This window comes from Bidens hawaiensis, unplaced genomic scaffold, assembly GCF_021521415.1.
Source record: "Bidens hawaiensis isolate Kalapana, Puna unplaced genomic scaffold, B.hawaiensis_p1.1 tig00012057_1, whole genome shotgun sequence".
Taxonomy (NCBI): domain Eukaryota; kingdom Viridiplantae; phylum Streptophyta; class Magnoliopsida; order Asterales; family Asteraceae; genus Bidens; species Bidens hawaiensis.
Window position 1 is genome coordinate 451627 of NW_027491968.1, and position 16546 is coordinate 468172.

At 34.6% G+C, this 16546-nt stretch overlaps 1 protein-coding gene and 1 pseudogene across 1 annotated transcript; one reads left to right on the forward strand and one right to left on the reverse strand.

Annotated features, from left to right (window-relative positions):
- Positions 1 to 1063: 1063 nt before the first annotated feature.
- On the forward strand, positions 1064 to 5952 carry LOC143539810 (F-box/kelch-repeat protein At3g23880-like; annotated as a pseudogene).
- A 1522-nt stretch (positions 5953 to 7474) lies between these two features.
- On the reverse strand, positions 7475 to 15631 carry LOC143539824 (beta-galactosidase 9-like). Its single transcript, XM_077033028.1, has 19 exons — positions 15458 to 15631; positions 13625 to 13720; positions 13440 to 13552; positions 13294 to 13360; positions 13094 to 13186; positions 12877 to 13020; positions 12398 to 12486; positions 12189 to 12294; positions 11941 to 12028; positions 11332 to 11453; positions 10803 to 10970; positions 10331 to 10563; positions 10049 to 10164; positions 9850 to 9947; positions 9558 to 9668; positions 9184 to 9294; positions 8828 to 9036; positions 8408 to 8747; positions 7475 to 7618 (listed from the first exon to the last, which is right to left on the reverse strand). Exons 1-19 carry the CDS (start codon positions 15629 to 15631, stop codon positions 7475 to 7477), a joined length of 2622 nt encoding a protein of 873 aa, XP_076889143.1.
- Between the last annotated feature and the right edge of the window lie 915 nt (positions 15632 to 16546).

Consider the following 16546-nt stretch of genomic DNA (forward strand, 5'->3'; position numbering starts at 1 on the left):
AAAAGTTTGCACAATGGTTGATAAACATCGGAGAAGGTAAAGTCGGTGGGCCTAATGACTGTACAACAAAAATAGAGATACCAACTGATTTACTAAAATAGAGATACCAACTGATTTACTGATCGAAAAATGTAATGACCCTATCACAAAGCTAGTTCAGTTTGTGTTCCAGACAATTTAAACAACAAGGAAGACCCTAATTACTTTCAACAAAGAGCATTACTTGCACCAACAAATGAGGTCACACATGAAATAAATGGCCGTCTGATCGAAAGCTTCCCTGGTGAACCAGTTGAATACTTAAGCTCGGATTATGTGTCGAAGTCTGATTATATAGACAGGAATGTTGATCCAACTTTATACTCTATCGAGCTATTAAACAATCTAAAAATAGCGGGCCTACCAAACCATAGCCTTGTACTAAAAGTGGGAGTGCCGGTTCTAAGAAATATTGATCAAAAGAAAGACTTATGAAACGGCACTAGGCTTCAGGTTATTTCTTCACGTACCCGTGTAATTGAAGTGAAAATTCTTTCAGGAACTAATACTGGTGAAAGAATATCTATTCCTAGAATCGCTTTAATACCTTCTGACAAGAACATAACATTCAAACTTACAAGACGACAATATCCCTTATCAATTTGTTTCGCTATGACTATAAACAAAAGCCAAGGGCATTCATTAAATAGGGTTGGTTTTTACCTAAAGAACGATGTCTTCTTACACAGTTACACGAACAACTATATGTCGCCTTATCAATAGTTACGAACAAAAAGGGTTTGAAGATACTTATTCTAGACAAATATGACAGATAAACTAACAAGACAACAAATGTCGTCTTCAAGGAGATCTTTTCTTACTTGAACTAAATTTAATTGTAATTTTACTGTGATGTTATTGATTGATTTCTACACTAATCTTCGTAATATTATGTACATTAGAAAAAATTAAAGCAACTCGCGTTGTTACGCGGGCTAAAAGCTAGTGTGTGTGTATATATATATATAAAAGGTTAAACCATTGATCGACCATGTTTCCCCAAAAACCCTAACCAGCAACTGCAATGGCACTCGACGACGACAACCAAGAACCAAAGAGAATCAAAACATTGCAATTAACTCTTCCGACGGATATCGTTGACGAAATTCTGCTGAGGCTTCCGGTTGAATCGGTGTTACGGTGTAAGTCTGTTTGCAAGTCATGGCGCTCTTTAATATCCGATCCTCGTTTTTTCAAGTCGCATCTTGCTATGTCAACTAGAAACAATTACTATAAACAACATAGACTAGTTTTTAGCACTGGGAAGCTTAAGACTTGTAACCTTCATGATGCGCTTTATGATAATAATTCCATGAATAATGTTTTAGAGCTTGATTATCCATTCAAACACCTGAGTAATTCTGTTAAGATTGTCGGTTGTTGCAATGGATTGGTATGCATAGTTGTTAAGAAGGACGCTCTGTTTATTTGGAACCCGAGTACTAGAAAATCATACGGATTGTCATCCATGGGTGGTTGTAAAATGCCGTTTGGTGGTTATGTGTCGTATGGTTTTGGGGTATGAGGAGTCTACTGATGATTACAAAGTTGTTGAAATATCTCATATTGTTGATCAAGATAGAACTAAGTGGGAAGCTTTGGTCAGGATATACTCGTTAAAAAACAGAAACTGGAAGGAAATTGGTGTGGCTTATCCACATGCTTTTCCATTTCCAAAGCATGGTAATTTTTGTAATGGGGCTCTTCATTGGGCTGCTAGATATAAAGATCATGGATCATCATCTTATCCGTGGACTATAGTTTCTTTGGATTTAGCAAAGGAGACTTATGGGCAAGTTTTGCAACCTCTGTATGATGCAGGTCGTAAGAAATATTTGAGTTTGGGGTCTTTGAGAGAATGGTTGTGTGTGGTTTGTAGCTATCGTGGAATTCGTGCGAATGTATGGGTGATGAAGGTTTATGGAGTGAAAGATTCTTGGACTAAATTGGTTTCCATCCCGCATATGACTGAACCTGAGACGTGTCGATATTTGATGCCTTTGTGTATCTCAAATGATGGAAAACTTTTGTTGCAATTCGGGTGGAGTAGACTGGTTGTGTATGACTCCAAGCACAATTCATTTTCAGAAATTCAGAAGTTAGATGGATTTCTTAGAGCGTGTACTTTTGTTGAGAGTTTGGTTTCACCTATGCCTGCAGTAGGTCTTGGAGATATATAGGTAGTTTTTGCTCTTTTAACCTGCCATTCTTTCCTGTCTGTTGCAATAAACTTATGTTGTCTACTTCTTTTTACTCCCTGAAGAAGCCATGTTTACTGTTTAAAGTTTGCATACATATAGCGTAGCCAATCTGCTTGCAATGGACGCATTAGTCGGCTGTTATTGTAGGAACATTTATAAATGGATTTGCGTGCTCCAATAAGAAAAAAGATGTTGTCATCAAGAGAAATACAAGTTTGCTACATTTGATTCCAAATCATTAAATAATTACTATGTTACTTGGACACATAATATAAGAGAAGGCCAATACTTATTTTCTGTAATGATTACATTGAAAGAATATGTTACTAGATTTTGAAAATTTGCAAAAGGAAGTTAAATAGGAGGGAGTGCGTAAGTAGTTTATATAGTACCACGGTAATGAAAGTATTATGCCTTAGGTTTGACTCAATTTGCATCCAAACAGTTGTTTAAAAAAACAAGTAACTAACTTGGTCGTTTTGATCCTATTAATGCAGGCTCTGATTGCTACTATATTGGTTACTGCTCCCAGCTTGAACCTAGCGAACGATGGTCAACAGTTATATATTGCTATAAGTAAAGATGATTGTTAATACAAACTAACTTTGTGTCCGTTTATTTTTTAGTAGCAAATTTGGTGGTATGTTTCTTTTTTTTAGTAGCAAATTTGGTGGTATGTTTATGGATGCTGAAATCTATAGCCTTCTGTGCTCATATGAGAAACAACATGTTTTGTGCCTTTTATGCTTCACAGTAAGCGTAACATTGTTATGGATATGTTTAGTATTGACTTGAGAAATATGGCATGCACGCAAATTATGCATCTCAAGCTGTTGATTTTAACGTTATCGTGATGTTGTTGTGTGACTCCAAAATGATATTCAAGTGAATGTGGATTTGATAGGTAGTTTTCAATATATACACTTGGGTCGGGTTGAGTTGAAAAAAAGAATTATCGTTTTCAATATCTCGGGAAAATAGTAATCTGATGGAACTTGATAAATTGATTAGGAGATGTTCAATCTGTTAATACAGTTTGGTTGTTAACTTATCATATCCTTCTTCATTGTAATCGTATTTTGGTCAACTTAACTCATGGCATAATTACCCATTTTGATGCGTCGCAAATTAGGGACTTATACTCTTATAGAGAAATAACTAAGAAAGAAGAGGACAAAATCATATTTAGGGTCCGTTATTCTATAAATAGACAAAAATGAGAAGGATTGTAGCCACACAAAAAAACCTCATAGAAAAGTCATTAAAAAAATCATAACTCAAAATTTAATAAAAAAACAAAAAAAAATAAAAACACAAAAATGTTTCCACCATATTTCTCATTAAAAAAACAATGTTGAGGAAAAAAGATCATTATGTTTATTTTCGTCATTGATTGTGTCTTTTTTCTTTGACATTGTGTTTTTTTTTCTTGATATTGTGTTATATTATTCAACACTGTGTTATATTTTGTTCGGCATTGTGTTATATTTTGTTATCTATTTTGTCTTTTTTTAGTTATAATTGTATCTTTTGTTTATTTTTGTCATTGTGTCTTTTTTTCGGCATTGTGTTTTTTCGACGCTTTTTTTTAACTGGAATGACGGGGGAAACGATTATAATTTATGACAAAAAGTTGGCGATGGATAATTACGTAGTTTGTATCATTTGTAAGTTTAATTCATATTTCATGCTACGATTATAATTTTGTTTATTTACGTATTGAGTATGTTTGATAAATACATATATTTTTTAATTGTTTATAAATATTTAAATTAAATATATTGTTTATTTATGAAAAAAACTAATTTTATATTTTTAGTCACGTATAATAAAAAAAACAACAATTATAAATTATATTTATTTAACAAAAAAAAATAATGAAGTTTGGGTTGCTAATTAGTGTGAAACGTTGGGTCGGGTTTGGTTTGGTTTGGTTGGGTATTTGAAAGATATAGATGTTATTATATTTATATATAATATTTGAGAAGTTTGGTGTCGTAAGACCTTAATTGGTCCACGTAGCGGCACTAGCTTCTGACACATCATCCAACTTTTTTTTTTGTTTTTAATTTCAGCTCCAATATCGTAACGAATGTAATTGAAGCCAACCCAATTCAGATCGACTCTCTCCGTAATGCCTGGATTTTACCGATCGTTGTGTTTTTTTTGCTCTACAACTGTAACAAACATCATTGGTCCACGTGGCAGCACCACCTTGTGATGCTTCATACAATATTTTGATTACTAGTATAGAGCTCGTGTGATACACAGGTGGTTAAAAAATAAAACAAAATGGAATGTTGTGAATCTATAACAATTAAGAAAAAGAGAAGGTTAACATCAATTCATCTTAGTTAAGTTGGTAAGTCACAAACGTTTTAAAAAGCAAGATAGTGAGTTCGATTTCTTTTCAGTTTATCATTCTTCAGTTTATCATTCATGAAGGGGAAATTGTAAAAATGGAAACTTATGCACTTGGCTATGTGGAGGGTCTAATTGAATGACAAGTGGAAGCATTGTCTTGCTTTAATATTGTAGTTAGATTTTTTAGTTCAGTATCGCAACGAACGTAATCGACACCAACCCAATTCGCGTCTACTCACCACCGTTTGCCCGGAAACCGACCAATGATTTGTTTTTAGTTCCTATGTCGTAACGAGCGTAACTTAAACCAATTCGTGTCGACTTGTCGCTGAAACGTCCGAGTTTTACCGACCCAATAAACATCGTTTTTTTAGTTACTTTTTGGTATAATAAGTTATGCGAGTATTCTGGACGTTTACTAATTTAATCTTTAGTGTCCGTTTCATAGTGAAGTTGACTAATACCAAGTCCCTAGTATTTGTTTTTAAACGGATATACCCCTGTAACATATGTCAGTCCCCAAATTAAAACCCTACCAGCAACTGCAATCAATGGCACTCGACGACGAAACATTGCAAACAACGCTTCCGACGGATATCGTTGTCCGGATTCTGCTGAGGCTTCCGGTTGAATCGGTGTAAGTCTGTTTGCAAATCATGGCGCTCTTTAATTTCCGATCCTCAATTTGTCAATTCTCATCTTACACTATCAACCAGAAACACCGACTATGCTCACCACACACTAATTTATAGTACTGAGTATTTTCCAAGTGTTCGCGGTCGCTCAATAATAAAACTTAAGGCTTGTGATCTTCACGATGTTTTGTTTGATAATTCCATTAATAATGCTTTAGAGGTTGATTATCCATCAAAGCACCAGACTAATTCTGTTTCGATTGTCGGTTCTTGTAACGGATTGGTATGCATAGCTGTTGAGGAATATGTTATGTCCAAAGCTTTGTTTATTTGGAACCCTAGTATTAGAAAATCATACAGGTTACCACCCAGCGGTTGTAAGCCGCTTGGTTGGTATGTGGTGTACGGTTTTGGGTACCAAGAGTCTACTGATGATTACAAAGTTGTTGAATTATCTCCTAATCTTAAAGATGGAGAAGCCTTGGTCAGGATATACTCGTTAAAAGACGGAAATTGGAAGGAAATTGGTGTGGCTTATTCTCATGGTTTTCCGTCCGGGTATGCTAAGTTATGTAATGGGGCGCTTCATTGGCCTGCTAGTAAAGGTCATGGATCAGCGTCTTGTTCAATGACTGTAGTTTCTTTCGATCTAGCGAAGGAGACTTGTGGGGAAGTTTTGCAGCCTGTGTATGATGCAGGTCATAAGGATTTGAGATTGGGGTCTCTAAAAGAATGGCTGTGTGTGCTTTGTAGCTATCGTGGAATTCGTGCAGATTTATGGGTGATGAAGGTTTATGGAGCGAAGGATTCTTGGACTAAATTGGTTTCTGTTCCGTACTTGAATGTTCCTTGGAGGGATCACTCTTCGATGCCTTTGTGTATTTCCAATGATGGAAAACTTTTGTTGCAAATCAGGAGGAATAGATTGGTTGTCTATGATTCAAAGAACAATTCAGATTCAGAGATTCAGAAGTTAGATAAATGTCTTGAAGCTTGTACTTTTGTTGAGAGTTTGGTTTCACCTATTCCTGCAGCAGGTCTTGGAGATATATAGGTAATTTTTGCTTTTTTAACTTGCTAAATTTTCCATTGCTGTTAGTTGTAATTATAAACCATACGTTGTCTACTTCTTTTTGTCCTCTGAAGAAGCCATGATTACTGTCTGAAGTTTGCATACAGATTGTGTAGCGAAATTACCTGCAATGAGGACATATTTGTTGGCTACTATTGTAGGAACAATACTTGATTTCTGTAATGATGGTAACTTTGGCATATAATATAAAAGAATTCTGTTACTTATTAATCTGTAATGATTACATTGAACAAATATATTTCTTTAGTTTTGCAAAGGAAGTTAGAATGGAGGGAATGAAACTATTATACATCTTAGGTTTGGCTCGATTTGCAATTTGCATGGCTCCTGTGGACTGTTAGAGACCAAACAGTTATTAATGAAACAAGTAACTAACTTGGTGGTTTTGTTGCTATTAATTCAGGCTCTGATGGCTACTTTGGTGGTTATTGTTCCTAGCTTGAACTGAGCAAACGATGGTCAACGGTTATATTGCGATAAATAAAGATATGATTCTTAGTACAAGCAAACTTTGTGTCGATATTTGTTTTTAGTAGCAAATTTGGTGAAAAAGAGCACGTTTTTTGATTTTATGCTGGATGGTAAGTGTAACACTGACGGATAAGTTCGGTATTGTCTTGAGGAATATGTTATGCGAATTATGCATCTCAATCTGTTGGGTTTAATATCATCGTGATTATGTTGTGTGAACTGAACGGGGATTTGACAATGACATAGTTTTCAATATAGCCATGCGTGTTGGGTCTGGTCGAAAATAAGAATTTTAAGTTTAAAATTTACATAATTGCTATGCTTAGTATGATACCAGAGATGTCGGTACAATAGTAATCTAATGTATTTTGATAAAATCAATTAGGGGATTCTCAATATGTCGATACATTTTGGTTATTTGCATATTCCTCTTCATTGTAAATAATATTTCAGCAACAAAATTACCCATTTTGATCTGTTGCAAAATAGGATTTATAGTCTATAGAGAAATAACAGGAAAGAAGAGGGAACATGTTTGACCAACAAACATTTGCCGTTAAAAGCATTGAAATTATTGTACAACACCCAGTAAGTACCTGATCAAAGTTTACATGACAACATTGTTGAAGTTTTGAACCATCAAACACTGCAACCTGTCTTGTTTCTTGGTCTCATATTTCTGATAATCCGGGTGATGAAGGCGATGATGATTTGCATGTTGCTTTAACAGCCAAGGTTTTTAAAGTTCTGGGGCATGGGTCTCCAAATACAGAATTAGAGACTTCTACTTTGCACTTATTTCTTCCTTCGCACGCCTGTTAATAATTTATAAACAAATTCAAGAAGCTTTCATGATATAATCACTTTTCTTAACATATGGAAAACAATGTATACTTCGGGCGATTTCTAACCCGTTTAACCTGCTTCTTTTTGGGTTATTTTCTCCTAATATAACACAAACATGACCTAAATCGACCAGTTGTTAAGTAAATGGGCCAAAATTGCCACCTATCATGGCCCATATGTTACATGATAATTAAGTGAAACAACAATCATGCTGAATACGAACTAATTAACAGACCTCCTATGCATTAAGGTGTTCGTTATTCATTCGGTTTGGAATCGATTAAACCAAATCAATCCGAAACCGGTAAAACCGAATTGAATTACAAATGTGGTGTTCAGTTTGGTTTTAAACAGACTGAATTGGTAATTAGGTTTATTCAGATTCACAAAACCTGAATTCGGTCCAAACCAAATAACAAATAATGGTTTTTTAAGTTTTGTCATTTATCCCAATCCAGATATCCCGTTACTATTTAGCCCAACCCAATCCAATAACAGCTAAAGAATAAAATAATAAATAAATAAACTAATAAAGTTATTTGCTTTGTTCAATCGAAACAAAACCGAACTGAATTCGAATCAGGTTTTCAATTCGGTTCTGTGCTACCTGAGTTTGGGTTTCCGGTTTCAACAGAAAAATCTTTAAACCGAACCGATGAACACCCAGTTGATATCTAGCTCTGTAACTTCATGAACTTTGTATGAATTGTGTAACGCACATGAAATCATCCCAATATGTGTGTGTATGTCTATATTACCTTGAATAAGATGGAAGACGAAGACGGTGCATGGCAGTTGCCTGTGGAGAATGATTGGCAACTACCTTGAGGGGTTCCATAGCTAGCAAACTCTATGGATGCAATTGTATAACCATCTTCACACTGCAGTTCCATCACCGGTTTTCTCTGACCTGCAATAAGTTTCCCGTTGACGTGGGCCCGCGTATTTACAGGTGGATAATAATCCTCTGACACGTGAGCACAGACGGTTTCAACAGATACTGTCTTGACAGAAATTTCAAATGGGTTTCCTCCTGTCTCCTCAAATACAACAAGCAGATTGTCTGATGGCTGTAACCATGATCTTGGTACATGGTACCTGTTTTTTTTTTTATCAAAATCAATATGTTTCTTTAGTGACTTCAACTTTTATTAGAACTCTTTTAAAAGAATATTTACCAAATTTGAGTAGGTTTGCCGCAATTGGTTTGGCATTTGTTTGAGCTATAAGTTCCACGATAATCACAAGGTTCTTGGCATCCATCTTTTGGAGCAACAAGAGTCCAGTATCTTCCTATATGATGTCCATTGACCCAAGCTTGACCTTTACCCATACTGCTCATATCAACCACCACTGGATCTTTACCGCCCGGGGAATCAAAACGGGTCTGCCATCAACCAAAAATAATAATAATAATAATAATAATAATAATAATAATAATTATTATTATTATTATTATTTCTTGTTTTCCAGAATGAGCAAAATAAACTTATAGACAAAGACTGAAATAAATCCATCTGCAGATTAACCTTACCTTGTAGCATGAAAGGATTGATGGGACATTGTCATCTGTCAAATTAGTCCAACCCAAACTTTCGTCATTGTCATTTGCATATAGTTTTTGGAATTCACCTTTAAGCCCAATCTATGGGGAAAAATGATATCAGTTTGGTTTATGAAGCAAATCTTTGACCACAATAGATGTAAAAACAAAAACAAAAAAAAATCTTAAAACTTTTGAAGCATTTTTCTTTTCAATATTATGATGTGCTATCGAGAGATGTAGATATTAATACTTAATAGTGAAAGTTGAAAATATATTGACATTGTATTTAAATAGACAATTTCCATACTCTGACCAACGCAAAATACATCTTTAAACCTAATATTTGAGAAGTAATTAAGTACCTGATAGGTCCATGGTGAATGTGTGAGATCAACATCCCCGTTCTTGAATCCTGTTAGAGTGATCTGACCCTTAAATCCTGCTCCATCTTTCTCAAGAAAGGCTCCATAGTTCTGAAGGGTTTACAACATTAGGACACAGTATGCTACATTTGAATTATATAGAGTTAGAGATCAGAGTTGGCAAATTGAGTAACTGGTCAAAACAGGTGATTAGGTTGACCAAACGCATATTTTTTTTCCACTTTTGTATTGTTATAATATAATTAATGAATTAAATATTGTGCTTAATTACCTGCAAACCAACTGTCTGTGATAATAACATGACATCATTGCATCCTTGTTTAAGTTCAACCTTTTGAACGACATTGACCCATTTGCCTCTTGCACTTCCTTTATGTTCAATACACATGTAACAACACATAAGGGCTAGATTTGATTTCCATAAGTTGGTAATGACATGATTTACAGATTAAACAACTATAACAAACTACCAATAAGTTCTCCATTGATGAAGATACGAACAATATCGCGCATGCTATCGATTTTAAGTGATGGAGTAACTGAATTTTCTTTCCAGAATGTAATGTCCTCATCAGAAACATGTACTCTGCATCTCAGTGAATAATATGTGTAAAAAATCGTATTTTGAATTTCCCTCAAGAGTGAAACTAGGCAGTTACCAAATGATGATACAAAGAAGACTATTAGGGAGACAAAAAAACAAAACCTTATGTCTGTGTGTGTGTGTGTGTGTTTATTCAGAGGATGGGTACCTGGTGATATACCATAAATAATCCGTTTGGTCTTTTGTCACATTTAGGTGCTCGAGGAGGCCTTGAACAGTGAAATTATCATCACCCCAAGCACCAATGGGCTCCTTAAGTGTCATCCATGATTCAGAAATAAGGGGTAGTTCTGTCTTAATCATTAAGTGCTCAGGACCAGAACCTTTTGCAGATGACATGGCCTCAAAATCCACCTTTTTAATGGAGGTTTGTGCCCCAACCTATTCCATAATTTAATAGAAATACAATTTTAAAAGAACGTGCTGACATGGCAATGATGATCTATGATAATCGATACATATCAGCAAATCCAGTCACACTTAAACCATACAGACTCAAATACTATCAAGCCCATACCCTCATATCCAAACACCCCCACACTATTAGCTACCGAAAGACAATAGAAATAAATTGAAGAAATGAAAGCTTGTGTAGAAATGCATAACTAGAATAATCAAACCTTTGCAGTGTTGAATAAAGTGTTCTTGCAGTCTGGTAGTATACTCACAGACCATGGTGGCAAACTGTATGATCGACCTAGAAATTGTACAGTGCTTGTTTTATGTTCATCAATATTTGCAAGAAATGCTGAACAAATACTTGTGTTAACATCACCGTACACATGTGCCTGAGCCACAAGAAAAAATTCAAAATTTGTTTTATGGCTATTAAAAACTATTAAAAGGTACAAATAGAGGTGCCGAATATGATTATTCAACAACCTAAATTGCTATATTATTTCAGTAACAACCTTAATTTTGTCAACAAAATGATTTAAGAGGTTTTCTGCACTAAAAATAAACCCCAGGTGACTTTTCAACCACTTGTTTTATTAAAAGCAACTTTTGTGGTTTTACGCATCTGACCATTCGGAAATAAAGCATTACCCATATTGAGTTATTAACCCATTCATAAGTAAATGAGTCGAAACTGCTACTTGTAGAACCATTACAAGCTTAACAATGTTATAGCTAAGGACTTGAGCAAACCTCTTGCATAGCTCCTAATTTTATATATTGAGCTGAGTCAGCAGAAACTAGTGCAGGCTCACAAAGCTTTATAGCAGCATGCAGATCCTTTAGATGCCCCCATTTAGGCTGACTTAAAAGGCCTAATCAGATTATAATAACTATCAAGAACGAAGTAATCCTCTAACTTTGTTTAAGGTCCCCTGTTTTTGAGAAAGGAGAATAGGAATGAAAAAAAAAAAAAAGAAATAGAAAGACTGAATGAAATTGCACTAGAAAAAATAGATTTTTTTCTTTCTCTATATAGAGATATAATTCTTGTCATGATTCGCGAACTAATCCAACGTCTAATTGGATAATTGGAAGCAGTAGGGGGACATTGGTGCGCTAAATTTGTAATTTTGATCTCGGATTTAAATTTTGCATGGATTTACAAAATTGTGAATAGAAGTTGCAGTTCTTAATGTTGATTCACAATTTTGTATATAAATGCGATCAAGACAAAATATAAGAGGATTTTAATGCATAAAAATCATAAATTAATGCATTCTCACTATAAATAAAAAAACCTTCTTATTTGCTCCTGAATCTCTCTTAACATACATACACACACACAAATATTGATCATACCATATTCATCAATTGGAGCATCATAGTCATAACTAGTGATGTAATTAGGGCCTCCAGAACTTCGTCCAAAATTAGTCCCACCAAAAAACTGATCCATAAAGAATACAATACCTCAATGATCAATAGCTCTTTAAGAAACTTGTAGGTTGCGAACAAATAACAAACTAAAAGTAGATAAAATAAATGCTTTGATTAAATGTTTTAATAATTATCTTTGCAGAAAGGCAGTTAAGAGTAGCTTAGCGTACCATATAATAATTCTGAAAGCTTCCTCCGCGTTGATAAAACCGAGCAACTGCAAATGCAAGGTCCTCCACAGGCCTATGAGGCAATCTTCCTCCCCAACTTGTATACCTTGTCAATAAGCATATAAAACGGGGTGATATGTATTAAGCACATTATACTCCAAAAGCTTTAGATGTTTAAAGTTTGAGAAAGTAAATAAAAATATGCATACCATCCATCCCAATTTTCAGTCCACGGTACTGGTTTCTTGTTGGAGTTGGGTTTAAAACCATCACAATAGTATGCATTACAAGCATCTATCTGCAGGAAAGGCGGAGAGACAATTAGATGCCAAACAAATATATACATTCCATTTAGATACCAAACCAAGACATTTAATTATTAAAAACCCGAATCCAAACAAAACCAAATTGTCAAATTAGGTTGCTGTTCGAATAGAGGTGGCTGGTCCAAATGGGTTGGTTCCAGTCAAAAAGGGTCATTTTTGTATTGGCCATATGGGTTTGACCCGATACACTTGATGTCCAAAATTATTAACTTTGTATAAATAACTAGTGTGCCAAATATGGTAACAAATGTTTTACCATTAAACATGAAACTTAACAGAATCGACACATCAACCACAAGTAAGTGGGTCAATCATGTCACCTGTGATTTGTGAATGCATAGTAAACAGAGTAAGGAATGTACAATGTTTTCAGGAGCATCAGTTTGCCTGCACATAACCCATGGTACACCTGCTCCAAGTCCAACAGCCATATTTGCAGCCCATTTTATATACTCCTTTCCTTTTTGCCCATAAGATCCTTCAATATTTCCATACTCATTTTCAATCTGATACAGCAAATCCAGTCAACAAAATCTAATAATAAAAAGAATACTGGTCAAAATAAGCTTAAAATACAACCTGCAGCATGATGATTGGGCCACCTTGCCAAGAGAAGAGAGATTCCTCTCGCATCAAATCTACTATTTTTTTCACAAAACGCTTCATCTCATCCTGAAATAAGAAATTTATGACGATTATCAATCATAATCTTAACACAAAGAAATAATAATACGCTTGCAGTATAAAGTAAAACTATATATAATCTAGTCCGGTTGCACCTTGAATGGTTCATTGTCTGTACGGAACACAATTCCAGGAATATCACGAAGCCAAACCGGGAAACCCCTGCAATATCATGAACTTTGTATTAGTGTTTAATTAATTCTAAAACTGAAAACCAAACTAAAAAGGGGAAAGTTGAGACCCAAAGTTCCACTCTGCACAAACATATGGACCTATTCGGAGATGAAGATAAAGCCCGCTGGCTCCCACTAACTTTACAAACTTCACCAGATCAAATCTTCCTTCAAAATTATACTAAACAAAAAAAGCAGGGGAAATTAAAACACTTTTAAGAAATCAATCAGCAAAGACAGGGGAAATTACAACCTGTTGTCTAACTGGCTCATGCCCACCCCAGAATACATAAGTTTGAATAACATCAGCCCCGCCTTCCTTGCTCTTGGTAATCAAATCAGGCCACATCTGAGATCAGGTAAAACAGTAGGGGTGTCAATAGTGTTGGATTGATGGATTTCGGGTTGGCGGGTTGAACTGTTCAACCCGAACATGACCCATAGTGTCAATAATTTCAACCCCAGCTCACGCAAACTTAAAATCATGTAACCTGAACACGATTCGTTTAACACATTAATCTAAACATGACAAAAGAGCTGACGGGTACTGATCAGTTGTAAGCAAGTTAATCCGTTGGTGGGTTGTAAAATTTGGGTTAAGTGGGTCAAAACGGGTCAGTGGATCAACATGTTTGGTTAGACAATTAAACATGTTAACCTGAACACAACCATATAATTAAACAGGTCAACCCGAAAACGACCCACTTGGTAAACGGGCCAACACAAAGATTGATTATTTTCGAGTCAATCGTCAACCCTAGGTAAAAGTAATGAGATTGGACTACAAAAAAACATACATGGAAAATGTTGTGTTATTATATAAACTTTATTATAACAATATAATTTATTATAAACTTTTATTATAAAAAAAGTTTGTTCTATTTTTATTTTAAAAATATTCAAATTAAATAGTGTTACATAAATACAAATTCTGTCTTTCCTCACAAATAAGTTCAAATTACGTCGGTCCTCGCAAACAGCTTACTTGGAACTCACAAACAAATTTGGTCAGATCACACTCAAATTTGGTCGGTTCGACCAAATTTTTGGCGCGTTTTTATTGGGTTAGAAAAACCGTCAGCTGACAAAACAAACGGCGGGGCGAGACCAGTTTGGAGTGGAAATTTAGGACGCGTTCATTTCACAGAATGGAATGGAATTGGAATTGGAATTTGCATAGGATTTGGAATCTTAATATTCCAATAGGAATTGGAATTTGAAGGAATTGAAATCCAATTCCATACTTGATGTGTTCGTTTGACATGAATCCAATTCCATACTTGATGCGTTCGTTTCACGGAGAAAACATTTTAGTTTTTTTAGATTTTTTGTTTTTTATTTATATTTTGTGTTATGATTTTTTTTATTATTATTTTTTGTAATTTTTTAAGGGTTTTCTATTAAGATCAAAAACCCCTCAAAAAAATATTCAAAAATAATACTAAAAAATTAATAACTCAAAATATAAATTGAAAACAAAAAAAAGTAAAATAACCAAAATATTTTATTCGTTGTTCTCGTTAAAAAAAAAACTTGAGAAAAGATTCCAACGAATTCACTTGAAATCCTCCACATATTGGAAGGATTTAGAATCCCATTATTTAAAGAAATTTGAAGGAATTGGATTTCAATTCCTTGACAACCGAACGCATCAAAAGAAAATTAAGATTCCAATTCCAACTAAACGAACAAGCCATGTCATGGGATTTTAATGCCAATTCCTTTGAATTCCACCAATTATGTGAAACGAACGCGCCCTTAGGGAATTTTAAAAAGTTAAGTGGTCAAAATGGACATTATGGGGATTTTCCCTCCATTAATTAATTAATTAGGTGCTGGATAGGAATAGAAATAGAAATAGAAAGAGGTTAGGTTATGATTCAGATTAATAATATGATCTGATGAAATAAATAAACAAATAATTAATTAATTAATTAGCTAGACTGACTAACTAGTGCGGTTAAGTTCACATACAGTACCCCCCAAATTCCAAATTAATAATCGCTAATTAAGTATGTAGCAAAATTCGATTGTCAAAAATATATAGCAAGTAAAATTGAATAAATAAATAAATAAATAAATAAACCTCAGGTGTTGCTCGAGGATAGTGAATTCCGGCGGAAATAAGCATTCTCCGTTGACCGTCAAGTATAAGTGCTCTGTGGTCATAACTGACGTTGAACGGCTTGAAGTACTCGCCGGCGGCGGTTACAATCAGCAACGCCGTAGCCAGCCAAAGTAGAATTGCCTTCGGCTGCATGTTAATGTTACTGTCTACTGTTTTGCTTTGCAGATTGATTATGAGCGTATGGTTGTTTATTGCGTCACAGTTCCATCGTTTAGTTGGAGCGTCACTACCAAAGTGAAGTGATCGAGCCTTGGAGGCAAAGTATTCGGTGACGTGTTTCTCGTATCGGTGAACAACGTCACTAGGTTTCAGTTACAATTATATCCCTCGTCTTTTATTATATTACAACTAGTTTTTAAGACCCTGCTTCGCAACGGAACCACTAAACCAAACAAAAAGGCATGCGTGAAAACGTGAAGAAACATTTTTATGCTAAAAATAATATAAATAATGGCATTAATATATTGAAAACTAAATGTTAGTTATCTCACAATAAACACTATTCATGAAATAAACCAATTAGTTCTTCACATATGTATAAAGCTTTTTTAAATTGTAGTTAACTAATTTTCAAGTTAGACACCTCTCTATAGCAAACATTCATTTTCAAGATTAATTCAATTCAATTTCAAGTTTGATTTTAATATCCTTTTTATTTTCGTAATTAATTTTTAGCATACATTATTTTCTCTTACAAATTTTAAAATGCTATGTTTTATTAAATTCTGAATATATAGTTAGGATATGCTTATTTTAATTTACGTTTCAGTATTATCATCTATCGTAGTTGGATTCAACCCTGGTGGCGTTGGAGTCACAATGGCTTTACCAATTGTCGTCTATTGTTAATTATTAAATTAACCGCCCCGGCAACGCAGGGTCAAAAACCTTGTTTCTTATTAAAAGCATAAGACATGTGTATTTGTACAGCACCGCAAAACATATAACCTTTTCATGCTTTAGTATGCCTAACTAAGAGGAGGTATTGGGTCAAATTCTCACATGTGACAAAAATAGGAGGTTTCAGGTTGAGCTATAAAGTTTCTC